Raw genomic sequence first — 25361 nt, 5'->3', positions numbered from 1 at the left:
GATTTCTTTATAATTTATATATGCAGTAAGGATTTCTTTATGATTTATATGTGCAGTAAGGATTTCTTTGTAATTTATATGTGCAGTAAGGATTTCTTCATAATTTATATATGCAGTAAGGATTTCTTTATGATTTATATGTGCAGTAACGATTTCTTTATGATTTATATGTGTAGTAAGGATTTCTTTATGATTTATATGTGCAGTAACGATTTTTTTATGATTTATATGTGCAGTAAGGATTTCTTTATGATTTATATGTGCAGTAAGGATTTCTTTATGATTTATATGTGCAGTAACGATTTCTTTATGATTTATATGTGTAGTAAGGATTTCTTTATGATTTATATGTGCAGTAAGGATTTCTTCATAATTTATATATGCAGTAAGGATTTCTTTATGATTTATATGTGCAGTAAGGATTTCTTTATGATTTATATGTGTAGTAAGGATTTCTTTATGATTTATACGTGCAGTAAAGATTTCTTTAAAATTTGTATGTGGTGTAAATGATTTCTTTATAATTTGTACATGGAGTAAGAATTTTTTTATAATTTAGATGTGGATTAATGATTTCTTTATAATTCATACGTGGAGTAAGGATTTTTTTATAATTTATATGTGGATTGAGGATTTCCTTATAATTTATATGTGCAGAAAGCATTTCCTTATAATTCATATGTGCAGTAAGGATTTCTTTATAATTTATACGTGAGTATAAATTATAAAGAAATACTTACTCCACGTATAAATAATGAGAATAAAGTATAAAGAAATACTTACTCCACGTATAAATTCTAAAGAAATGCTTACTCCATGAATAAATTATAATGAAATCCGTACTTCACGTTTAAATTATAAATAAATCTTGCTGCACATTTAATTATAAAGAAATCCTTACTGCACGTATAAATTATGAAGAAATCCTTACTTCACGTATAAATCATAAAAATAGTTGTTTGTAAGAAAAGTTATCACCATTCAAAAATGTGTTTATGTATTAAACTATAAAATTAATCTTTTGAACATTTTTATTTCCAACCATCAACTTATTGTGAATAGAAGTTCAATGTGTATGGTAAATTACAGATTTCCCACCTCAAAGAATTGGCTTTTAATCGACACTTAGCAATCCATTGAATCATTTTCAAAATTCTCATATAGCTTCATGACAAGTGGAATATTTTTATTTCTTCAGTTTGTATACAATAAGTGTCATAAACATCATCGATAAGACTTGTTGGTTGCATTTTAAGAGCCTAGCAGCCATTTTGTTCTAGGTGGTTGTGTTTACACATGAACGAACTGTCTTATAGTAAAATTATAATAATCATTTAATTTAAAAAAAAATGATTGCAAATAGTTAATTAATGAGATGTTATTTGCAAAACAATATGCACATTTGTTAATTTTTTGACATTGCTCATATACAGATGACGCAACTTTATAAATATGCAGAACATATATCTGAAATAATTTAACAACAGCATTAGAAAGCGAATGGTTACATAAATACAAATTTCTCTCGTACACTCTTACAGACATTTAGTTTCCATTTCTTTTTAATTATCCTATTACATACTTCTGTTATAATTTATTGAGCACTGTTGGATCAAATATTAACTAGCAAAACCCATGGATATTCAACATTAATCTGTTGTATATTGCTATATGCTTTAAAATATTTCCATTCTATGGATGTCCATTGCAAAGGCAGACCCCAAAGATATTTTTCTACCATCTTTGTCTGTACTAAAACATCTAAATACTCTGGTTCATGTAGTTTCAGGGGATATTTGGTTATGGGAGATCTATCTAACAAGCCTTTTAGGATTTGATAGATTTTCATTTCATGAACGTTTGATGTTAATGTGAACCACACAATATTTCTGTATCATCTTTGGACAGAACAGGTATTACAATTTGATGATCCTAACCCGATATTTTAGTTTGAGTTTGACACAACAGTGACATCAGATGAAATTTAGAAGTTTACTTTCTTTAGCATTGCATCTTTGGCGATCAGAAACACCCATCTTTTAATAAAGAGGTGTAAGGTTTATAATGTATGTATGAACAAGAAATTGCTTTAGCATATTCTTATTTAGATAAGTGTTACCTTTATATCGTGTTATCAATATAACACGATATAAAGGTAATCTTTGCATTTTTTTTATATACTATATAATAAAGTAAAGTCGATTTTCCCCTCTGCATGCAGACATGATAGATTAATAATCAAAACCTTCATATGGTAATCTGTTTCACCATCCAATTAGCCTAAGCCTTCATGTGTGTTCCCAGAAATTATGCTTTTATTTCCTCTTCTTTCAAAATGTTTAAATTTCCTCTAGATTACCTGCTTCTCTCAAACTGAAGGTGTCTGCCATTTTTACCCACAACTTATTATCTACTCCTCCCACGTACAGTAACACTAGACTCTAATTGTTTTATAGCATATTAATGTCATGAACACGTTTACCTTTTTCATACTAGTCTATTTCTTTTTATCTACTATGTATTTCAGATCGAAAAAAGAACTTAGTCTATTATATATTATAATTTGCTTCAGCTTGTGTCTTTCTGTTACACCTTTGCATTGTATTGCCTTTCTATAAATTACCTTTATTTACAAACTAAACAATGCTTCAAGCAAACTACATTAACTTCCTAAAGACTAAAATGGTAAAATACCAACTTCTAACTTAAAATTAGATCGAATTGTGCTAAAAGTTAATATTGACAAAAATAGACTAAACCTCCTTATATATGGCATAATCACATTGACACACCGGTTCCCATTGAATCTGGGTAATACTAAGATGGGTGACCACTTAGAAATACCAGGTGCTGTATGTGCTCTCTGCTTATCTCAACATTGTTCTCAGTCATCTCGCACTTCTCCTTGCCATTGGACTCAAGCAGCGCCAATTCAGGAGAGGTGTGGTTGAGGATTGTGCAACCGTTGCCTCACAATTACTCTTGTGACTACCCTTACAGAAGGGTATCTATTGTCTCTTTATCTAACGGAGCACGTATGAGTACACGGGAAAATATCAGCAGGAGTTGTAGACTGACTAGCTTGTAAAGATATTAGCAGCAGTAGCCAAAAAGGTACATATGCAAATTAGGAAATGTGCGTTGCGTGACAAGGAAAAGAAAAAAAGGACGCCATATGATGGGGGAAACAACGTATGCATTGAAGAAAATGGACGTGTAAAGTTGAAGATGAGAAATGGCTGGCTACGGTCAGTGTGTGGCCGGAGAGAAAGCAAAATGCGTCCCAGGATAGTTGGTACTGGACAGCGTGGGGGTCTGGATAGGGGTGAACAGTAATAAACATGGTTTGAGTGTAACAGCCACGTTACAATCAGACTGAACAAAGAATAATCCTTGACAAATGTTTCTTTATTGCATGTGTGGGTACTGTTAGGTTTAAATCCATAGATCTTGCATAGAAATTGATTTTGACCTGCTGTGTCTTCTCGTATGTCCCATCCCTACACAGTAGAGATCCCTAGGTGTAAGAAAGCCTTCTACTCCAATAGTCTCTTCCCTAGAGCTGCTAGACTTTGGAACTCCCTTCCAGGATTCTGCTTTCTCAACTGTGCTGACATCCAGAAGTTCAAGTGTAATGTGAACAGACATCTTGCTACTCAACTCCCTTCATAATATCCCTTCAACTTATGTCCACGATAGTAGCCCCTACTTTAAAGTGGCACTGTGTCTTGTTTGAGGTGAAAATTGAATAAAAAACATGTTTTTTTAAATATGTGCCGATTCAGGAGAGGTGTGGTTGGACGTTGCTGAAAATGTTAATCCGAGAAATGTGTCCTACATTGAATGTTTAGGTACTGTTAGGTTTAAACCCATAGATTTTATATAGTAATGGATTTTGGTCCACCATATCTTTTTATAGGAGAGGTGTGGATGGAGATTGTGCAACATTTACCTCACAATTACTCAGGTGGCTACCCTTGCAAGTAGTTTTTTAAACTGAATGGAGGCATCGAGAATAATCCTCAATAAATGCGTTCTGCATTGCATGTTTAGGCTTCAATCCATAGATTTTGTATAGGAATTGGTTTTGGTCCGCTGTGTCTTCTCATATGTTTCCGCATGTTGGATGTCGCTGTGAACGTTAATCCGCACGTTTCGCACTGGAATGGTTTCTCTCCAGTGTGGGTTCGCATGTGTTCGGTTAATCTCGAGTTGATGGAAAATCTGCAACCACACACATCGCACGGGAAGGGTTTTTCTCCTGTGTGCGTCCTGACGTGCTTCTTGAGGATTGAGTTATCAGCGAACCTCGACCCGCAATAGTCGCAGTGGTATGGCTTCTCACCAGTGTGTGATCGCATGTGCCGTTTAAGATGAGAACTGAGAGAAAATCTCGACCCACAAGTATCGCAGCGGAACCGTTTCTCGCCAGTGTGTGACACCATGTGCCTCTTCAGGTTTGAATTGACCACGAATCGAGCACCACAAATCTCACAGTGGAACGGTCTGATGCCCATGTGCGATCGCGTGTGTTTCTTTAGACTTGAACTGTGTGAAAATCTTGTCCCACAGATTTCACAGTGGTGAGGTTTTTCATGCGTGTGAGTTAAGATGTGGGTTTTGAGCGTCGTACTATGTGCGAACTTTGCTGCACAAGTGTGGCATTCGAATGGCTTTTCACCAGTGTGTACCCTTGTATGCCGTTGAAGCTGTGATCTGTGTGTGAAAACGAGTTTGCAAATCTCGCAGTGGAAACGTTTTGGACCGTTGTGTATACTGATGTGATAGTCGAGGTTGGAATCGTCTGAGAAACTGCACCTGCAGGTTTTACAAGTAAAGCTCTTTTCGTCAGATTGGATGGTTGTGTTTGGATGCTGCACAGAAGTTTCAAAGAGAGCAGGGCAACTTTCAGGTTGCTTGGATTTGTCTTCATCATTTTGAATATTTGTTTCCAGTTTTTTTTCCATGACGCTTTATTTTATTTTTAATAATACATTTTTTTAAAGCAGAATGGGTGATTTTTTTAATAATTGTTTTTCTTTGTGGAATTACAGGTAGATTATAAGACAAATATTTGCTTGTTTTTTTTTTTGTTGTGTTTTTTTCATAACCCTTGTTTTATTTTTTAACAACACATTTTTGAGGGGTTGACTTTTTTATTATTATTTTGCTTTATGGAATTTTCAGTAGATTAAGAAATGATAACCAGTTTGTGTGCTCAAATTGTAAGACAATTGGATGAAAACTCAGATGTGAGAAAGTATATTTGGATGGTGAAGATATTGAAGTTGTTCAGAATATTTGTTACCTGGATGCTACCATTGAAGCACAAGGGAAGACTCAATCAGGTATGTGTGTGCAGTGTGAAGATGTATGGAAGCGAAACATGACCAGTAAGGGTTGAGGATATGCATTTCATGGAGAGAAATGATATGAGAATGATATGATAGATGTGCAAGGGGAGTCTTTTAGGCAGGTTTAGATCTGATGACGTTTGAGGAAGATCAAATCTGGACAGTGTAGGTAGATGAGTGCAGAACAGAAGACTTTGTTGGTATGGTCACATTAAAATAATGGATGAGAGTTCTTGAATTAGTAGGTATAGAACAGTTCATGTAGCAAGTGAGTTGGTATGGTATTGCTAAGGAAAAGTTATATGGATGGATTGGAAAGAAAGAGGGATAAATAAAAACCAGGCCAGAGATGGATTAGTTCAGAAGATCTGTAAAAGCTATCCAACATATGTCTACACATAAAACTAACACTAAACCGAATGTGAGGATATGCACAATTAATGCCGTATAACATTCATTGATAATAATATAATGTTTTTAAGTGAAGCACAGGTATAAATCTTGCAAATGCAGCTGGAATGTCCTGGGATAAAAAAAAAGAAAAGATTATTGGTTGACTCAAAGTGACAATTTCTTGATTGTCATAAAAATTTCTGTATATAATGATCATAGAGAACTGTGTTGTGGACGTTTAATGTCTTTCTTTCTTTTACTAAATAAGTCACCACTTATCAAGGCCAAAAGCCATCTGAGTTAATGGAATGAATGGATTGTCAGTTGATCGATGACAAACATTGTGATAAGAGCAAAATCGATGAAATGAAGGAACCTAATTTGATTACTTATGAGGACACTTTGTAACAAGTGTTTGTTCCTATTAACAAGTGTAGTTTTTAATTTGAAGAAAATCCAGCTCCTCAAAAAGGGGCGCTCTGGATTGGAACAAAAATTTAAATTGCCTCATCTAAAAGGATTTCTTTGCTGATCAAAGGCAGAATAATCAAAGTGCAGTATCAGAACAGGTACTAAACTTTGTTCCTAGTTAAAAGGCCAAGGGTCGATATTGAATTTGAAGACAACCAAACAAGATAAATGGTTGCCACCAAATCACCAGATTTAAGCCCTTATGACGTTTACTTTTGTTGCCAAATTATTAAGGTTTTAAAAGAAATAATTAACACAATTCCAACTGAGATGACATTGCGAAGGATGGAGAACTCCCGGTGGCGATTTATTTCTAACAATGACCACTATTACTATTTTATAGTAATATGTAATAGTTTCTAGTACTATTTTATATAATTTAAAACAAAATTATTTTTCATGTTCTTTTTAGTATAACTATTTTTTTTATATAGTTGTGTTCTTTTCAAAACATGTAAGATCTTTTATGCCCCACTGAATATTGCAATAATTATACTAATTATTTTCTTTTTGATGTTTTATATGGATGAGAATTTTGGATGGAGAAAATATTTTCCCAGGCTAGAGATGTTCCTCTTGTACTTAGTTCTCCAGATCTTGTGAACACAAATTCTCGTATCAACACATGGTTGAAAATTAAGGCTTAAGTTTTTCTTTGTTTGCTGGTTAGAGGCACTACAGTCAACATCCCGTTCTGGTGCTTCTCATAGTAGAAAAGAATCCATAAGGAAATGTAGGTAAATGTCTTCTCTTTAGTGCATTTGTTGTTTATATTCTTAGGAATAACTCTGTGTATACTACTGTGTATTGGAACAATACATTTACTTGTATGTTTAACCTATGTACACACGTTTTATCTACTGTATGTATGGTTTGTTGTAGACAACCTATTATTAAATTAAATGTCTGTCATCCCATGGCATTTTAAAGGTCTTGTTCTTTCTGATACATGCATTATTGCCAATGTACTTATTTACTATGCCTTGGTCTTTTAAAAACTAAGCTCAATAGTCATCTCCTGTCTTTACAATAATCATCTTTTGTTCTCTTGTTAATTTCTTACATCAAGTGGCTGCATGCCTTATCTAGAGTGATTTCCATAAAAAAACAAAAGCATCCAGGTTCTTGTTTGTGTTTCAGAATAAAAGAATGGGCTAGTTTTGTGTGACCGATGTGCAATCAGGATATTGTTACCTGCTCTCTTCATTTTCTGGATTCTAACTCACATTTTCCTCAGGAAGGTTTCATAAAATATTATTGTTTTAGCATAAGTATTAACTTGGTCATCTTTTTTTCCCTCGACAAGAAACTTCGGTGGTCTGGCCATGTTAAAAGAATGGATGAGAGTTCGTGGGTTAGTGGATGTAGAACAGTTGAGGGAGTAAGTCCAGTTCAAAGAGGAAGCCCAATGAAAATATAGAAGGACGTGATAAGAAGAAACTCATGAGAAAGAGGGATAAATAAAGACCTGACCAGAAGTAGGTGAAGTTGGAAGTCAATTTCTAATAACTGTATAACATGTCAGCCTGTAAAACAGACGTTAAACAGAATATGGTGATGAAGCCAAGCATCCAGGTGGTTGTTTGTATTTCACAGTAAAAGAAATAATCAATCTTGCATGACTAATACACAATTAGGACACTGTCATCTGTTTCCTACATTTTTAAAAATTCTAGCTCAGATTCTCATTGAGAGGATTTTATCAAATGTTGTTAATGCTTTCATTATTATTATTTTTCGTTTGACACGTAATATCTTCTAAAGTGTTTGATTCATGTATAAAGTAACATTCTAAATGATTCCTTTCCACTTCCTGTTGTCACTTTGCGCTTCTTGTCAAAATCCATCTTCAATTGTCAAATCAAAAACTGATGAATAGGTATTTCAGTCTTTCTTGGCAGCTCTGTAAACAAATGAAACACAAAGGAATTAGAAATTTTTAAAAAAATTCTATTTAAGTGTAGCAAAAACATACATAAAATAAAAAATATCTATGTAAGTTCGCACTATAACTCCAGAAGAACTTATTTATTTATTAGCAAGGCTACCCGGTATCGCCCTGGATAAATTACATAGATTACTACCGTATCTGGACTGGTGCATTAAATGTTCGCCTCTACCTCTTGGACAAGGTGCAAGCAAAAAGTCTGTAATTTATGAGGGTCGTTCCAAAAATAAAGCCTCCTATTTTTTAACTCAAAAAAGTTGAAGAACTATGAAGACAGGAGCATTACCATTAAAACAAGCAATCGTTTGTGCTCTAAAATTTATTTTTCTATATAGTCACTACCATTCTCAATGCACTTTTGCCAGGAATTCAATGACACATTTCTGCTTCTAATGCACATCCATGACAAAGGTTGCTTTTTTAGGGTCTTACATCGTCAATATCTGCAACAGGGAGATGAAACTTTTAGGTCATGAATGCATAAGTTCGGTCATCATAACAATGGAATTTGTAATCCTCTCTGTTCAACTCGAACAGAATAAAAAATAGGAGGCATTACTTTTGGAACGCTTCTCGTAATAAGTCTTATATTGTCTGCCAAGCTTCAGTTCCTGTCACATGATGGCAGTGTTGCATTCTTGTGCTTGTGTTACAAGACTTGTTTTCTGATAAACATACTCCAATCAACAAGAATACTTCCAATTCATCTGACGAATGTCAAATTGCTATGACTTATAACACTGTACCTGAAAACTCATTGTTAAAACTTCTCGGCTGTTATTAAACAAAATAATATATGTCTCCTCCGATTTACAGACCAAATAATGTAAGTGAGTAATGGCAGCACTAAAAAAAAGAATTGTGTTTGTTATAATAACCAGACTGCGTATAACTGGCAGATATTAAGGTGTCAGAAACTAAAATAACAGAGCACGGACGCACATATGCTAATGCACATGAAATGCAAAATGACATCACTGTAAGGAAAAAGACTATAAAAAGGAGAGGGGAAACTGTTAGAGGGACGATCACTTGAGAGATGTCACAACTGTAACAAAAAGTGTAGAGGACTAGGATATATAAATCCTAATCCCGTTACAAAAGAAAATAATGAAATGAATGGAATTGAAGGAAACAAAAACTCAATTGATGGATAAGATAAACGTGTTGTTTATTTACTGTTGAAAGAATGAATGTTTTAGATATAACACGTGTTCATGTCTGCGCGGGTGTAACCATCGTTTGTTGCGGGACTGCTGGTGTAGAAAGAAAAGGAAATTCGTGTTCATCTCACTATCGTTTGTTCGCGCGTGGGAAGGGAAGTGAGTAATATAGTAGAAATGAGAATGATAGTCCAGCGTGTAGACAAAGAAGAGGATAGAGGGTTGACATCAGTTAACAGTCAGCTACGTGAAGGTATTCTCAGGGACAAGTTGTATATATAGAGAGAGAAAGAGTGAGAATGTCAATCCAGGTCATGGAGAGAGAAAGCGTATAAGTGTACGTACTGTCTGTTGGCTTTTTGTTCCACATAGTATCAAGTGGCTTTTATAGGTGTTTCCGCTGGTCTTTTATGCATGTGTGGATTTCCTTAGAAAGGGGAAGTTACATTGTCCATGCGTGCGTGTATGTGAGTACATGTGTGTACGTTAGCGTGTGTGTGTATACACGTGAATGTGAGTGTATGTACGCGAACGTTAATATATCTACTTGTGTGTACATGTGCGCGTATGTTTGTGTGTACGTATGTATATAGCTTGAGATGTGAACGCGTGTTTTTTGTGTGAGACTAGAAAAGGCTCGCACAGAAGTCACACAAGGATAAGGAAATAAATGTTGTTATGAAAAAGTGAGTTCCAGTTATTCTTTATCCTGGTCTTCTTTGTGACATAGACTAATACAACGTTGTAGGTCCTGTGTGTAAATGTATATAACAGTCGATATAAAACTATGATTTAATTTGGAAAAATTGCAGAAAGATTTATTTGACTTAATTATTTTAAGGTCAAACGAAGGTCATTAGTTTCGATAAACTGAGAAGACATCCTATTATTGAAATAACAAATCACAAAAAACAGCTTGGGAATATAATTGTGATTAGAAACTGTCGGCAAATATGTTAGGATTGATTTGAAATGGTCAAATAAATGTTGTTTTTTTTAAAGAGATAACACCTCATTGAATGATAAATGTGTAGAGGGAAACGCATATGACATCTAACATTTGCTATTTCCTTGTCATCGTGTCAGTTCTATCACATGCTTACAACTACGTTCACGTGTTGTATATAAATAGAAACGTTTAGTTTCACCACATGTCATTCCAATTTGCAGCATCAAGTCACCAACACACTCAGCCCAACAGTCAATGGGTCTTTAGGGTTTGTAATGCTTTTAGGGCACACCCTAATAAAATAAACAATTCGATACAAGCTTCTGAAATGACAAACGCAACAACTTCATAAAATGTAACACAGAAAAGGTTTATTGAGGAGAATGTGGTATTTTCCTTGTAGAAAGCTGGACTCCGGCACCTGGTATTATCGCGGTAGTTATTCCAGTGGAATCGTCGATACCGTAGAGATAACACCAAGGTGGAGAGAGAGAGAAGAAAAGGGGGTCCGTTCCATTTGGAGTCTCTCTGCATGAGAATAAGTTGTTCTTCTTCAAACCGGATGCTGGCCGATTTCCTTTGGGGATAGGAAGTATCAAAGCGCCGTACCCCTGACTGGTCAAGATGTGGACGAATAGCACAGGGGAGAGGCATTGATTCGATGAAGAAAAAAGTCCCATTTGTTTCTGCTACAGGTCTAACAGGTCACTGGGAAGGACTGCTAACTTCTCAATCCCAAACCGAGAATAAAAAAATAATACTACAACTGATTCTATGCTCCAGCAAGATGGCAAAAAAAAAAAAAAACGAAAGAAAAAAAGGCATACTGATGATGAAGTGTACATTCGAAATATATTTATAAATTTCAATATAAATTTAAAACAAAATAAATATCTGTTTATTTTGTAATAATGCATTGTTTTGGCTTCAAACGTATCTAATACGCATTTATTTTATTCAAATTCAACCAGCGCTTCTATCCAGGAACACAAACCCTAACATGAATTCCATGTGACGAACGCACCATTCCGACATCTGAAAAGACTACCATAAAGACAACAAATGGACTTCTACTGGTTCTATGCTCCAGCAACAACATGGCAAAAAAAAAAAAAGAAAGAAAGACATACTGATGATGAAGTTGTTATATAATAAATCTCACTCAATTATCATATGATCCACTCTGTTAAAATGTTCAATTGTGCGTGCATTTCACCGCACATTAAAATTTCAGTCACGTACACAATATCAATTATGCCTAACGTATGCTATGCAAAGAACAAAAACAGAACTGTGTTCTCCATGCAGATGTAGTAGGTGATATACCACGTGATCAGAAAACGCGACTTACTGATCAATCAGAGACACAAAAAAATGAAACGTTTTTTTTATCCTATTCGAGCTAAAGACCGATTATAAAAGGAACCCTCCTTCATTTTCAAGGCAGTCTTACCGTCCTTGAGGATCGTTTCGGCATCATCGTCACCGACACCAACATACTGCGAACACATCGCTGTCGTCGTTGGCACCAACCTACTGCGAATACACCGCTGTTGTCACCGACACCAACTTATTATAAATATCACCACTGTCGTCGCCGAGATTGTCTTTAACTTATCGCAAGTAACTCACCGACATCAACCAGACTCATTGCTACTAATGACGACGCCTCTACCGCTATAAATCTTTTGATTTGGTGAAAATAAAATATATATATTTAATTTTATTCAGTTGTCTGTATTTTTCTTGCAACCATACGCTTGTCTATTACACTGGTGTCAGAAGCGTACAGCAAGTTAAATATGGAGAATTACACAAGCTTCACGCGGATCGAACTTTTCACCCTCATCAGAGAGCAGAAAATACTCCTGTCCAATTTGAAGACAGGGGCAGCACAGCCATGCAGTTTGAGAAGTCCAAACCGACATGGACGACATGCTCGCGGCTTTAAATCTGACTACTTCAACGGCACCCCATACGAATCAAAAGGAAAATGATTACAGTTTGGTTATCTGTTAACAAGCCATCTGGGACGTCATGAAACAGCAGAAATTATTCTGCCCAAGACACAACGTAAACCAGGTCATCATGGTGCTGAACAAAGCCTATACCATCCACGCCGTGCCAGAATTGGATAGATATCCCAGCCTGGAAGGCGAGTTCGTCAAGTCTGCGAAAGATTTACGTGACCAAGGTATCTTTCAGCAGATGGTTGATTTGAAAACAGACTCATCCACTTTCAAAGAACTGAAAGAATATTTGCAAGCAGCCCATGGCAACCAAATGACAAACTTCCAGCACCTTAGTTGAGCCTGGCACCTGGAATGACAAGACGGGGAAAAATTGACTGAGAGAAGCAGCTGTCCACATAAAAAACAAATATAAAAAGGACAAAAACACGGAGTTGATCATGGACCGATTTATATCTATCATAGGGGTGATGCTGATGAGTGAAAAGGTGAAGGTCTGGAATTCAAGCCTCTACTCCCACCTTCACAAAACAATGGACAATCACTACAGTGCAACCGGCATAGCCTGCAAAGCCCAAAGGTACCTCGATCATGGCGTAAGATCCAACATCACTGCTGCTCATGAAATTACATACTACACACAAAAACCACAGCAGTCACATCAAAGAGACACGCCACTCAGGACAGACCTACCACCTCAATCTAGTAGACAGCCCCACCAACACTAGACAAGCCTCAGCAACCAACTAAGACATGACCATCCTCAGACACACAAAGACCACCAACACATGCCACGTACCCCATTGTGCAAGAACTACCTTAGGGGACGACTGTGTTTCCGTGGACACAACTGCCCATATTGTCACCCACCTCACACTCAAGCACAGGCCTACATTGCAACAACCGATGATGACCTACTATCCACAAAAGAGGATTTTCATTTTGGGCAGGATGAGATGTAATGCTCCATTCACCCTATCCCTACATCAGCCATCACGTCTTTAACCTCCAGGGATTCGCTCACCAATTACCACTCGTCCAATCCATCTTCAACACAAACGACGTACACTTCACTGGGATCACGATGCTAGATTTGGGATGTTCCATGTGCATTATAGCTATATCTCAGCTACCCGGAGAAGCTAAGAAATATATAACCTACACTGACTGGGTGAAAGGTATAAATGGCAGCATCATCGCCCTCAGCGAATTGACCTGTAACATCACCATCAGCAATCAGAACTCCCCTACTTTTGAAAAAATGAGCGTGCTGGTGACAACCCAAGCCACACCGATCTTGATCAGCCAAAATATCTTGCATCACAGCATGCTCAGCTGATTGACAACCAGAATTCTACTGTAGAATTCAGACGCACACTTACCTCAGGCCATACAACACACACAGCCACCACACCACCGACATCATCAGTCCATGATCCTATATACGACCCCCAATCCGCTCTAATTCAGAATCACTTCACAATGGAACCTTAGCCCAACACCCAGACGCTAGAGGAAAAACTAACCTGGCTGAAGCATAGCACTAGGCTATCACTGCCAAATCATCCAAACTGGGATGAATTAGAGGCCACAGTAAACCTTCTCATTAAATACGCTGACATAATTGGCACAGAGAATAATAAGGGAACATTCATCCGACCCATTTGGATACCAACTGACGGCCAGTCTCGCAGTCAGAAACAGCACCCGATTGCTCAGGCCCTGGAAACAGACGTCAATGTTGAAATCAAACGCATGGCGAATGAGGGACTCACCGAGAAATGTAGAGACCTGAGAGACTTTAACACTCCCGTGTTTGCTGTCTGCAAGAACAGATCGATCCGCATAGTCGCTAATCTCAAAAGGACACTCAATAAAGTTTTAGTCAATCTTGATCCCTACCCGATACGAAGAATTGACCATCTATTTAATAAGATTGGCAAAGGCAATACATATTTTACTTCCCTGAATCTGTGTAGTGGCTACTGGCAAATCGAGATCGACAAGCAGGACTGACACAAAACAGCATTTACATGGAAGTTTCAATGCTACCAGTACACTCGGCTGGCCTTTGGCCTTACCTCTGCAGGGCAGATTTTTTCTTGTTGTGTAGCAAAAGCATTAGCCATGGTTACATCACGTGATAACATTTCAGCTTATATCGATGACAACTTGGTTCATGCAAGGACATTTAGTGAGTACATATGCACTCTAGAGCAGCTCTTTACCACCCTCTGAAACTTTGGACAGATTAAACCTAGACAAATACTCCTTCCTCACATCTGAAGCAAAGTTTTTCGGATGTATCATAAGCAGTGAAGGTTTCAAGCCTGATCCTGAATATGTCTGAGCAATCAGAGAAATGCAACCTCCAACATCAAAAAAGGAGTTACAAAACCTCATCGGCTGACTGGTATGACTTAGACAGTTCCTCAAGACACATTTACGGGAACAAATCAAGTCGAACACGTTCTCAAAACTAATGGCTCCCATACACAATCTCAACAAGATCAATAAGCCATTCACCTGGACAGAGAAAGACGACAGAGCCTTCAGAAAGATCAAAGAATGACTATCCTCACCACCTGTCATCTCATTCCTGGACTTCTCCAAGCTTTTCACTCTCACCACCGATGTCAGCGACATCGTGTGTGGAGTGATTTTGATGCAAGAAGCTGACAATGGAAAGAAAAACATCATAGCGGTTGCTTCCCAAACATTCAACGCTCCACAACAGAACGAGAAGCATATGCTGTAAAATGAATAAAATTCGACTTTTTCCTATGCAACCACCTCCTTCATTATCTAAATTCCTGATCCTGATGAAATTATTGATTCCAATTCTGATTCTTTTAAAATTTCTAAATTATTTTTTTTTAATTCTTCAATTACTGCAAAAACCTATATAATATGTGCATTTCACAAACATAAAAACACACTTGCGTGGGGTTATCTATAAATTTTAATTTTACTGGTAGTTTAAAATCAATAGAATCGTCCAACTGTCAACATTTTGCTGCTGAAATAAATCCTTTCGTTGTTTTGTTTTAAATGTTATTTATTCCATGCTTTTAGGTTTGATAATTAATTTATTAGGGTGCCTACAAACCAACATCCCCAAAGGTCACGAAATAATTATTTTTTTTAAAACTATAAACAAAAGACTGAAATGGTCGACTTGTTTATAAAGAAACAAAAATTGGCAATCATGCGGTAGAATTAACAGCCAAGAAATTAACAAAAGAACAAAAAAACTGCAACAAATAACTTTTACTAAACACAAGAATTTTTTTTAAAAAATCTATTTGCATAGTTTAAAGGTTTTTATTATTGGCTCACAAGGAGCTTTCACACAAGTCATCAAAGATCTGATTGAAAAACCTGTGGTGTTCCCTGGAAGCTGAGTGACAACAAGTCTCCCCAGACGTCCAGCACTCTCCACCTCCTTCGATAGCATTTGCAACTAAATTTGCATTATCGCAACAGCCGCTCACCATTGATTTCTATACTGGAATTTGAGTGGCACTAAACCTCCCCAAGGTCTGAGTTCTCTTCGCGCTTGTCCAGTGGAGGTCTGGTCAGCGCTCTCTTCTCGGTCTTTCCATCCTCCTTGACCTTTCTCGGTTATTTGATATCACACTTTTTTGTGGGGGGGGGGAAGTTGATGGGACAATGGGAGGGGATGCGTGATGGGGATGTAGAACTTGTTGATATGCAGTTTCAGTGTTCTTCATTCCCTGTAACGCTTCTTTCTGTTTTGCCTCTGCAGCAGTTTGTCTGGCTCACGCATGTGGTTCATAATAAAGCAATAAAGAATGCAAGAGAGTTGTATGCTCAGTCCGTCAAGTCCAAAGTAGCTGAGCAGCGGCTTGGTTCCCACCAGTTTTGGCAAATAGCAAACAGAATCCTGAACAGAAGTGTGTGCTCTATCCCAACTATCATAAATGGACCTGAGGTAATCTCGTCAGCATCAGACAAAGCCAATCTCTTTGCCAAGAACTTTGCAGCTAATTCTACCCTTTGCGACCAAAGCCGCCAACCTCCAATATTTCCTCCTGTATCAGAAAACATGCTATGTGATATACAAATATCTGTACGTGATGTTGCCAAGCTAATTAAAAACCTTGATTCCAGTAAAGCAACTGGCCCTGACGGTATTCCAATTATAGTACTCAAAAAAATTCAACCAGAACTAGCGTCCATACTTACAAAACTGTTTAAACGTTGTCTTAAGAAGAATTGCTTCCCATCACCCTGGAAAATCTCATCAGTATGCCCTGTATTTAAGAATTCAGGTGATTGTTCATCCCCCTCTCAGTACAGGCCAATAAGTCTCCTGTGCGTCATGAGTAAGTTGCTGGAATCTGTGTTAAATAGAGAAGTAATCAACCATTTCAGCAAAAATAACCTTCTTAGTGACACACAATATGGTTTCCGTTCTGCTAGATCTACAGTAGATATGCTTACAGTTATATCTCATAGGATTAGTGAATCTCTCGACGGAGGCAACCTTTCTAGGGTAATTGCTCTTGACATATCAAAGGCCTTTGATAGGGTATGGCATAAAGGTTTACTTCACAAGATTTCCAGCTATTGTATAGCTGGAAATGTTTTCTCAATTATCAAATCATTTTTCTCTAATAGGTTCATAAGAGTAGTAGTTGATGGGAAAAAATCAGAAGCTCACAGTATTAATGCTGGAGTCCCTTAGGGGTCCATCCTAGGCCCAACACTTTTCCTGATCTACATTAATGATTTCCCAAATCACATCCTTACATCATTCGTAGACATTTATGCTGATGACACTACCATCTATAGTAGCACATCTAAGATCTTAAATGACCAAGTTCTCTCCGATTGTCTCTCCTCTGATCTTGAGCACGTAGTACAATGGGGAAAGAAGTGGCTAGTTACTTTTAATGTATCTAAAACCAAGCTTCTATCTTTGCATCATCAACGCTCTGATCCCCATCTGGCATCAATTGAAATGAATGGCTCTTGTCTTGGGGAGGCCTCATGTTTTGACAAGCTTCTTGGCTTGACCTTTACTCCTGATCTTAAATGGAACACGTACATCAAATCTGTTGCCAAAACCGCTGGAAAATGGTGGGATCCTTCTATCAATCCAGTAGATATCTCACTGCTGATGCAATTCTCTATCTATATAAGAGCCAGGTACGTTCAAGGATGGAGTACTGTTGCCACATTTGGGCAGGAGCTGCCAGAAAGGACTTGTCCTGCCTTGATAGAGTTCAAAATAGACTTTGTAGCCTTGTAGGAGATGTCCTTTTCTCTTCCCTGCAACCTCTATCTCATAAAAGAGATGTTGCGAGTTTGTCTCTGCTTTATCGTTATTTTCATGGCAAGTGCTAGACTGAGCTTCAATCTATGGTCCGCCCTCGCCAAACTTTCACACTCGTCTAGCTGAAAACACTATCAATAATTCCCCCCACTCTTTATCTGTGCCTAAATCTAAACGTAGATTCCCTGAGCAAAGCTTCTTTTTTAGAACTGCATGCCTGTGGAATTGTCTTCCGTTTCCCTGCTTTCCAGCTGACTACAATATGGTTGTCTTCAAGTCTAAAGTAAACAAGTTCTTGATTAGCTGTTCCACTTAAGTTAACAAATTTACCGAATTTCCATTACTAATAATTACTATATTGTCCAATTGACTACTGTACACTCTTAATCCTTATCCTCGAGTGATCTCTGGGCCTTGATAAGTGGGTGTGCCTATCTAAAAAAAAAAATTTGTATTATTCTCCGCATTCAAGGGTTTTCTTTAATATTTCAGCCGTTTTCATTATCGTTAGTCATTGTATCTTTGCAGCCATTCCTCTGATTCCAATTTCTCCCATTCCTTTTTCAAAGTTTTTTGGAATTGTTCTTAGTGCTCCTACTATTATAGGTATTATTTTGATTTTCTTCAACATCCAAATCCCTTTTAACTCTCTGGCTAGCTCTGTGTATTTGTTCCGTTTCTCCTTTTCTTTCATGCTCACTCTGCGGTCAGCTGGGACAGCAAAATCTATGATTTTACAGGATTTTTCTTTCTTGTTAATTATTACGATATCTGGTCTTCTTACTTGGATGGGTTTGTCTGTCTGTATGTCCGTGTCCCATAGGATTTTGTGGTTCTCGTTTTCAAGTACTGTTGTGGGCTTATGCTTGTATCATTTGTCTGTACGCTCAAAATGTAGTTGTTTGCATAATTCCCAGTGTACTGCCCTCCGCACTTGGTCATGCCTGTTTTTGTATGCCTTTTGAGCCAGTTTGCTGCATTCACTTATTATATGGTTTATCGTTTCGTCTCTTTGTCCACAGAGTCTGCATTTGCTGTTTTCTTGTGTTTTATCGATCTTTGCTTTCATATGGTTGGTTCTTATCGAGTTATCTTGTGCTGCAGTTATTATGGATTCAGTTTCTCGGTTTACATGTTGTTTTCGCATCCATGTCCAAGTGTTTTTGTTATTCTCATCTTTTATCATTTTTATGAATCTTCCGTGGAGTTTTTTTCTCTTCCCATTTTTCTTTTCTTGTTTTGTCATTTGTCTTTCTGTTTTCTGTTTATTTCTTTTCTTTGTTTTTCATGTCTCTCGCTGCCATAATTATCCTTTCAGTATTTTGCATTTTGTATTTTTCTAGTTCTTTTTTTGTGTCATTCACACAGTCTTTTATGCAGACCAGTTCTCTCCTGCCGTCTTTCCTTTTCACGTAGAGTCTGTCAATATCGTCCTTTGGGTGTAGTGCATTGTGCATGGTCATGAGTTTCCTGGTCTTCTGATCGAGCTGTCTTCTTTTGTCCACCCTATAAAACGTCCAGAGTATCTTACTAGTGATACTGCCCATGTATTTATACCTTTTATTAGGTTTCTGCTATATAATTTCGTTTCCAGGCGTTTTCTTGTTCTCCTGAGGTATTCCTTTCCAATTCTCTCTTTCATTTCTGTTGCTTTGATGGTGTCCGCTTCCAGAATTCACAAGTATTTATATTCGTCTTGTTCCCCTAGTGCCCTCATCTCCGTTTGGTTTGGTAGTTCCATGTCTTCTGTCGTTTCCAGTTTTCCCTTTCTTGTAACTAGTAGTGCACATTTTTCCATTCCAAATTCCATTTGGATATCCTGGCTGAAGAACCAGGTAGTGTTAATTAGTGTCTCTAGCTCCTTTTCGGTCCTTACAAAAAGTTTCAAATCGCCCATGTACATCAGGTGGTTCATACTTCTTCTTCTTCTTCTCCTTCTTCTTCTTCTTCTTCTTATTATTATTATTATTTCAACATAAGAGTTCATCAACATCTCTGTTAAAGATACTACAAATCCAATATAGCTGAACCTTCTATGTGCATGTTGGTGTTTCATTCCTTCAAAATAATTTTAAAAAATACTTTATCTTATCGTTACCCTTTAGTGATGAGGTCAGTCTTTTTTTTTTTTTTTACCATCTTTTAAGCCTGAAATTAATGACTATTTCTAAACAAAATCGACCACCATACTTGTGTTTGGCTTAGTAAAAGTGACGATATCAAATTCAGGAATAATAAATCTTACAATCGATTTCCACACTTCAAAATGATATAGGTTGGTAAGGAATTAAATTTTCTTGTTTTCATTTTTATTTATTTTTTTTTTTCAGTGAAAATCATCCCAGACAAAACATGAAGTCATTTATTGTAAAGAGCTGTAAAAACACACACACATTTTAAGGTCAAAACATAGTAAAAGATACGTGTTATACAGATATATTACAACCCAGAAAACAGAAATTTTTCCTCCTGTGTCAGAAATATCGCTCATTGAATGTGAGGACTAAAGGACAAAATAAGGAAAGCAAGAGTTATGAGGTTGCCGAAAGTAAAACCAAGGTCCATATTCTACTTATTTATTGCATATTTTGTTTGTTTGTTTTTATTGCTTGGATGTTAATTATACTGCATGAATGCCATTTAATTTTCTACTTTAAATGTTCTAAAATTGTTTTCAAGTTCTTTTTATTTAAAAATTAGACTTTGTTAAAAGCTTCTTTTTTTTCACATAAGAATCAAAATGGCTGTTGGTGATTCATTCTTTAAAAAGATAATAATAAAACAAATGATTTACCCTACATCTGACCCTGTGTCCGATTGGAAAGCTTCCCCCACCCAAACTTAGGAGAGTAGGTTGTTATTATTTTTTTTTTAATTATCTTTTAACTCTGAAATTAGCGACTACCTCCGAGAAAAAAAAAAAAAAAAAAAAACCCTTTGATTTTCTCATTTTCAAATAAATCTCAAATTAATTATAACAAATTCGGAAATAATAAATCTTACAATCAGTTTCCACACTTGAGTTGGTAGAGAATTAAATTTCAATGCATTTAGGGAAAATTATTTGTTGTATATTTTGTTATTTCAATTTATGTTAATTATTCTATAGAATTACCGTCAAAATGAAATGAGTAATTCGATTATTTATGATTATTTACATAAGATGTTTAAAAAAAAATTATTTTATGTTACTGGTAGTTTAATCTCTCAAAGAAAGAAATAAAGGCTATCAAGTCAGTACACAGTGATAATGATATCATACTACTACCAGCAGACAAGGGCAATACTACAGTGTTCCTATTTACAATGCCTCCCCACGGGACAGAGTTAGACACCAGGGTCGTTTTTTAAGGTGGAGAAAAGGAACAAAAATAAAAATTGTCTCAGTCGTGAAGAATTTCTCCTCCACTGACAGAGAACAAGAAATTGTTGAAGTGTAGTATCTGAAGAACAGATACTACACTTTGATCTTGTCCCGAAGGCCAATGAACTACAGTGTTAATGGATAGGGCAGAATATTTAAAGAAATTGGCAAAAATTCAGAAATGTGCATTTTTTTAGTTCACTAAATATTAGGATAAAAATTTTTGTCAATCAGCCTTCTAACCCCTGACTTCCTTATTGGAAAGGCTTACCTTTTGGCTAACCTGTTTGGAGTCCAGGGGGTTAAAACACGGCCACCGAAATATAGAAGGCCTGTTAACTGAAAAATGCCTGCAGGCAATGTAGGTAAGATTTGTCAAACTTTTACTGTCGATACTATATGACGGCATTTTTAAAAAGAGCATTAAAACATGTTAAAAAAGAAAAGACAGGAACCCAATTCGATTAATAATGAAACTGAACTTTATTCAATATAAAATATAAATATTATCTATGTAAAAGCAATATACAATCTAATACTGATAAAACTGAATTATGAATTTAGGGAACAAACAGTTAAAGAAACATAAAACGCAAACAATTATTGGCCTTCCGGACAAGATCACAGTGTAGTAGTATCTGTTCTGATGCTACAATTCACCTTTTCTGTCCTCGGTCGGTGGAGGAGAAATCCTTCATGACTGAGAAAATTTAAATTTTTGTTCCTATCCAGAGTGCCCCTTAATGGGGAGCTGGATATTCCCCGCAATGGAGCCAGTGAAAGGAGCAGAAATATTCAAATAACTATTACTTTTAATACAGAAATTATATTTAAAGTTTTGATTTTCTGTTCTTCTACGTTCATTTTTTTCCCATGTTTTTCATTAAACATTATAATAATAATAATAATAATAATAATAATAATAATAATAATAATAATAAACAAGGAATTGTCTTACACATGATCAGATGTGTTATGTTTCTGTCTTCGCATACATTTTTTCCAGCCAAAAGCGACAACAGCAGCGGAGTTTAAAAAATAGCAAACGAAACAAGTAAAAGTTTCTAACCGAAATTTTAATTTGAACTTGAAATTCATAGTTAAACAAGGAGTTGTCTTACACATGTTCGGATGTTTTATGTTTCTGTTTTTGTGTACATTTTTCCGGTCGTCAGCAACATCAGCGACGGAGTTTTAAAAAATAGCAGGGGGGGGGGAGAAGCGTTTCTAACTGAAATTAGAATTTAAAACTTGAATTTACAGTTAAACGGAGAATTGTCTTTCACTATGTTTGGATGTTTTATGTTTCTGTTTTTGTGTACATTTTTCTGGCCAAAAGCAACATCGGCAGAGGAGTTTAAAAAAAAAAAAAACGAACAAAGTAAGCTTTTCGAACTGAAATTATTATTATTATTATTATTATTATTATTATTATTATTATTATTATTATTGCCATTGTTCTTCTTCTACTTATTATTTTTATTATTATCATTATCATTATTATCATTATCATTATTATTATCATTATCATTTAAAAAAAAATACTTTATTAGTTATTACTATTATCACTAATATTATTACTAGTAGTAGTAGTGGTGGTGGTGGTAGTAGTGGTGGTATGTTTTATTATTACTGTAGCTGTAATGGTAGGTGTTGTTTTTTGCTGTCATTGCTATTGTTGTTTTTGCTGTTAATATTATTGCTACCGATATTAGTATTGCCATTATCATTGTAGATTTTATTTCTATTGTTGTTGTTGGTGGTAATGGGAATAGTGGTGGTGATGGAGGAAAAAGGTCGGGAGGGGATCTTAGACCTTGGTGGGGAACCCTCCTAGAGATAATGTCTCGATAAAACTATCGGTGGTGGTGTAACCTTAAATTCACTAACCTCATTTATGGGAGAATGTCAAATCAAAATATTGAAAATAACGACGTGAATGAGGCTAGAACATCTTGTGATGGTCTCACATCAGGTAGGTGTCCCACTGGTCAATAGGATGGGTCCTGTCGTCATCATACAACTGTTCGAAATTATGAGGATGTGGCTGAATATAAGGGGAGTGAGAATTGCCAGAGAGGGTCCCAAGACACGAAGGGAGTTGGAACAGGAAATGTAAAAAAAAACGTGGACGGATGAGGAAAGAAGAGTACTGTGGGAATGCTTTGTAAGAAGTGAAAATACCAAATCTGGTGGATATATCCGAAAAGTTAAGGAAGAATGGGAATCGAGAGGAGGAGGAGCTAGAAGTGTCGCGAGTTTGGTATCCCAGTTAAAACAAATTAAAAATAACAACCTACTTTCAGTGATTGCAAGAGAAGAGATTGAATGGATGGATAGGAATGAAATGAATAACGAAAGTAAAATTGATGAAACTAGCTCTGATGAAAGAACTGAGAGAGTGGAAGTGCAGAAGGGAAATGTAAGCGATGATGGGGGGGCGGACAACTGAGGAGGTATGGAATCCTATGGTTAGGGGAAGTAATGAGAAAGAGTTTGAAGGATCTAAGGCAGATGAGATCATTGACTCTGAGACAATGGAGCCAGTAAAAGGAGCAGATGTATGGAGAAGTGGTGATGAAGTTCGAACTTTAACTTCTGTAGAAAAATAAGTACTTCAGAAGTTAAGAGAGGTTCTTTTTAGAGACGATATCATAGAGATTCCAAGTATGAAGAGTAGTGATATGCGGAAAGTGAAAAACGAGGTAAAAATAATTCAAGGAGTAATTCACAACATCATAAGAAAGAACATATCGATTACGGAACTTAATAGGCTTCTGTATGCAGCGTCATACGTTATCGCGAATCGTCTTGGCTTACAGAAGAAAAAGGGAAAAATGAAGGATAGAAGGCCACACTAGCAGAGGCGGCTTGAAGAAAGTATTAAACGGTGGCGGAAAGACATTGGTAGAATCGAAGAAATAAGAAAAGGAGTTAAACTAGGACAGAAAGTCAAGGACAAGCTTGAAAGGAGGTATAGATTGCTGGAAAAGGGAATGATGAACGTTCTAACAATGTTGAAAGAGAAGGTCCACACTGGTGGTATGAAAATTAGGAACTTTGTTGGAAAAAGTGTTGCATTTCGGCAGAACAACCTTTTCCGGAACAATCAGTCTCAGCTGTATAAAGAATTAAATGGTAGTAAACAGGCGGGAAATAACAACACTCCAAATGCAAAAGATGCAAGGAAGTTCTGGAATGGAATTTGGTCTGTCGAAGGGCAATATAACGAGAAGGCTAGCTGGTTGAGAGAGGTCAGAGAAAGGCTATCAGAAATGCAGCAGATGAAGAACGTTCAGATAACCATCGATGACGTTATGGCTGGCATGCGAAGGATGACAAACTGGAAGGCACCTGGTCCAGATGGAGTGATGGGTTTCTGGTTTAAACAGTTTCCATGCCTTCATCCACCTATAGCTGCTGCTTTGCAAAGGGTTGTAGAGTCGGGAGATGTCCCAGAGTTGCTTGAGATTGGCTGATTAGGAAAGATCCTGCAAAAGGAACAGATGCCAATAATTATAGACCAATTACATGTCTGCCATTGATGTGGAAACTGTTGACTGGAATATTTGCGGAGAAAATTTATGAACATCTAGAGAGTAATGGTGTTTTTCCTGACGAACAAAAGGGGTGCCGGAAAGGCTCGAGAGGTACTAAAGAGCAACTACTAATTGATAAAGCAATAATGTAGGATGCGAAGAAGAAGAAGAAGAAGAAGAAGAAGAAGAAGAAGAAGAAGAAGAAGAAGAAGAAGAAGAAGAAGAAGAAGAGGAGGAGGAATTTGAGCGTAGCATGGATTGATTACAGAAAGGCTTATGACATGGTTCCTCATTCATGGATACATGAAACACTATTGATGATGAAGGTTGCTGAGAATATGGTAGGGCTTTTGGAGACAAGTATGGCTCAATGGAAAACGGTGCTGACAGCAAACAGAGAGGAGATGGGGTAGGTTGGCATTAAACGTGGGATATTTTAAGGAGATTCGTTATCACCACTTCTTTTTGTAATGATAATGATGCCACTGAACATCCTCTTGAAGAGAGAAAAACTAGGGTATAACTTTGGAAATGGTGACAGACGCCTCAACTATCTTCTGTTTATGGATGATTTGAAAATATTCGGTAGAAATGAAAAGGAAATGGAGAGACTGGTAGAACTTGTGGGGACATACTCAGAAGACATTGGGATGGAGTTTGGGATTCGTAAATGTGCAGTGTTGGTGATGAAAAGAGGAGTAAAGGTTCATTCGAATGGAATAGTGCTGCCAAATGGAGAAATCTTGAAAGAAATAGAAGATACAGGATATAAGTATTTGAGAGTGCTGGAGGGTGTAGGCATCATGAACAGAGAAATGAAGGAAAAAGTCAGGAAGGAGTATCTTAGAAGAGTGAAACTAATTGCAAAGTCGAAACTGTATGGAGGAAACCTAATGAAAGCAGTAAAT

At 36.6% G+C, this 25361-nt stretch overlaps 1 protein-coding gene across 1 annotated transcript in view; it reads right to left on the bottom strand.

The window, feature by feature from the left end:
• Positions 1 to 640: 640 nt before the first annotated feature.
• LOC145242199 (uncharacterized) overlaps positions 641 to 25361 on the bottom strand; it is a 36752-nt gene continuing 12031 nt past the window's right edge. Inside the window, exon 2 of the mRNA XM_080105195.1 lies at positions 641 to 8121. Coding sequence (XP_079961321.1) covers positions 4050 to 4967 — 918 coding nt within the window. The 5' untranslated portion in view covers positions 4968 to 8121 and the 3' untranslated portion in view covers positions 641 to 4049. The remainder of the gene's footprint in view (positions 8122 to 25361) is intronic.

This window comes from Euprymna scolopes, chromosome 21 (assembly GCF_053919585.1).
Source record: "Euprymna scolopes isolate OS-2025 chromosome 21, ASM5391958v1, whole genome shotgun sequence".
NCBI lineage: Eukaryota > Metazoa > Mollusca > Cephalopoda > Sepiida > Sepiolidae > Euprymna > Euprymna scolopes.
The sequence above is the reverse complement of the archived record's forward strand: the minus strand, read 5'-3'. Positions and strand labels throughout refer to the sequence as shown.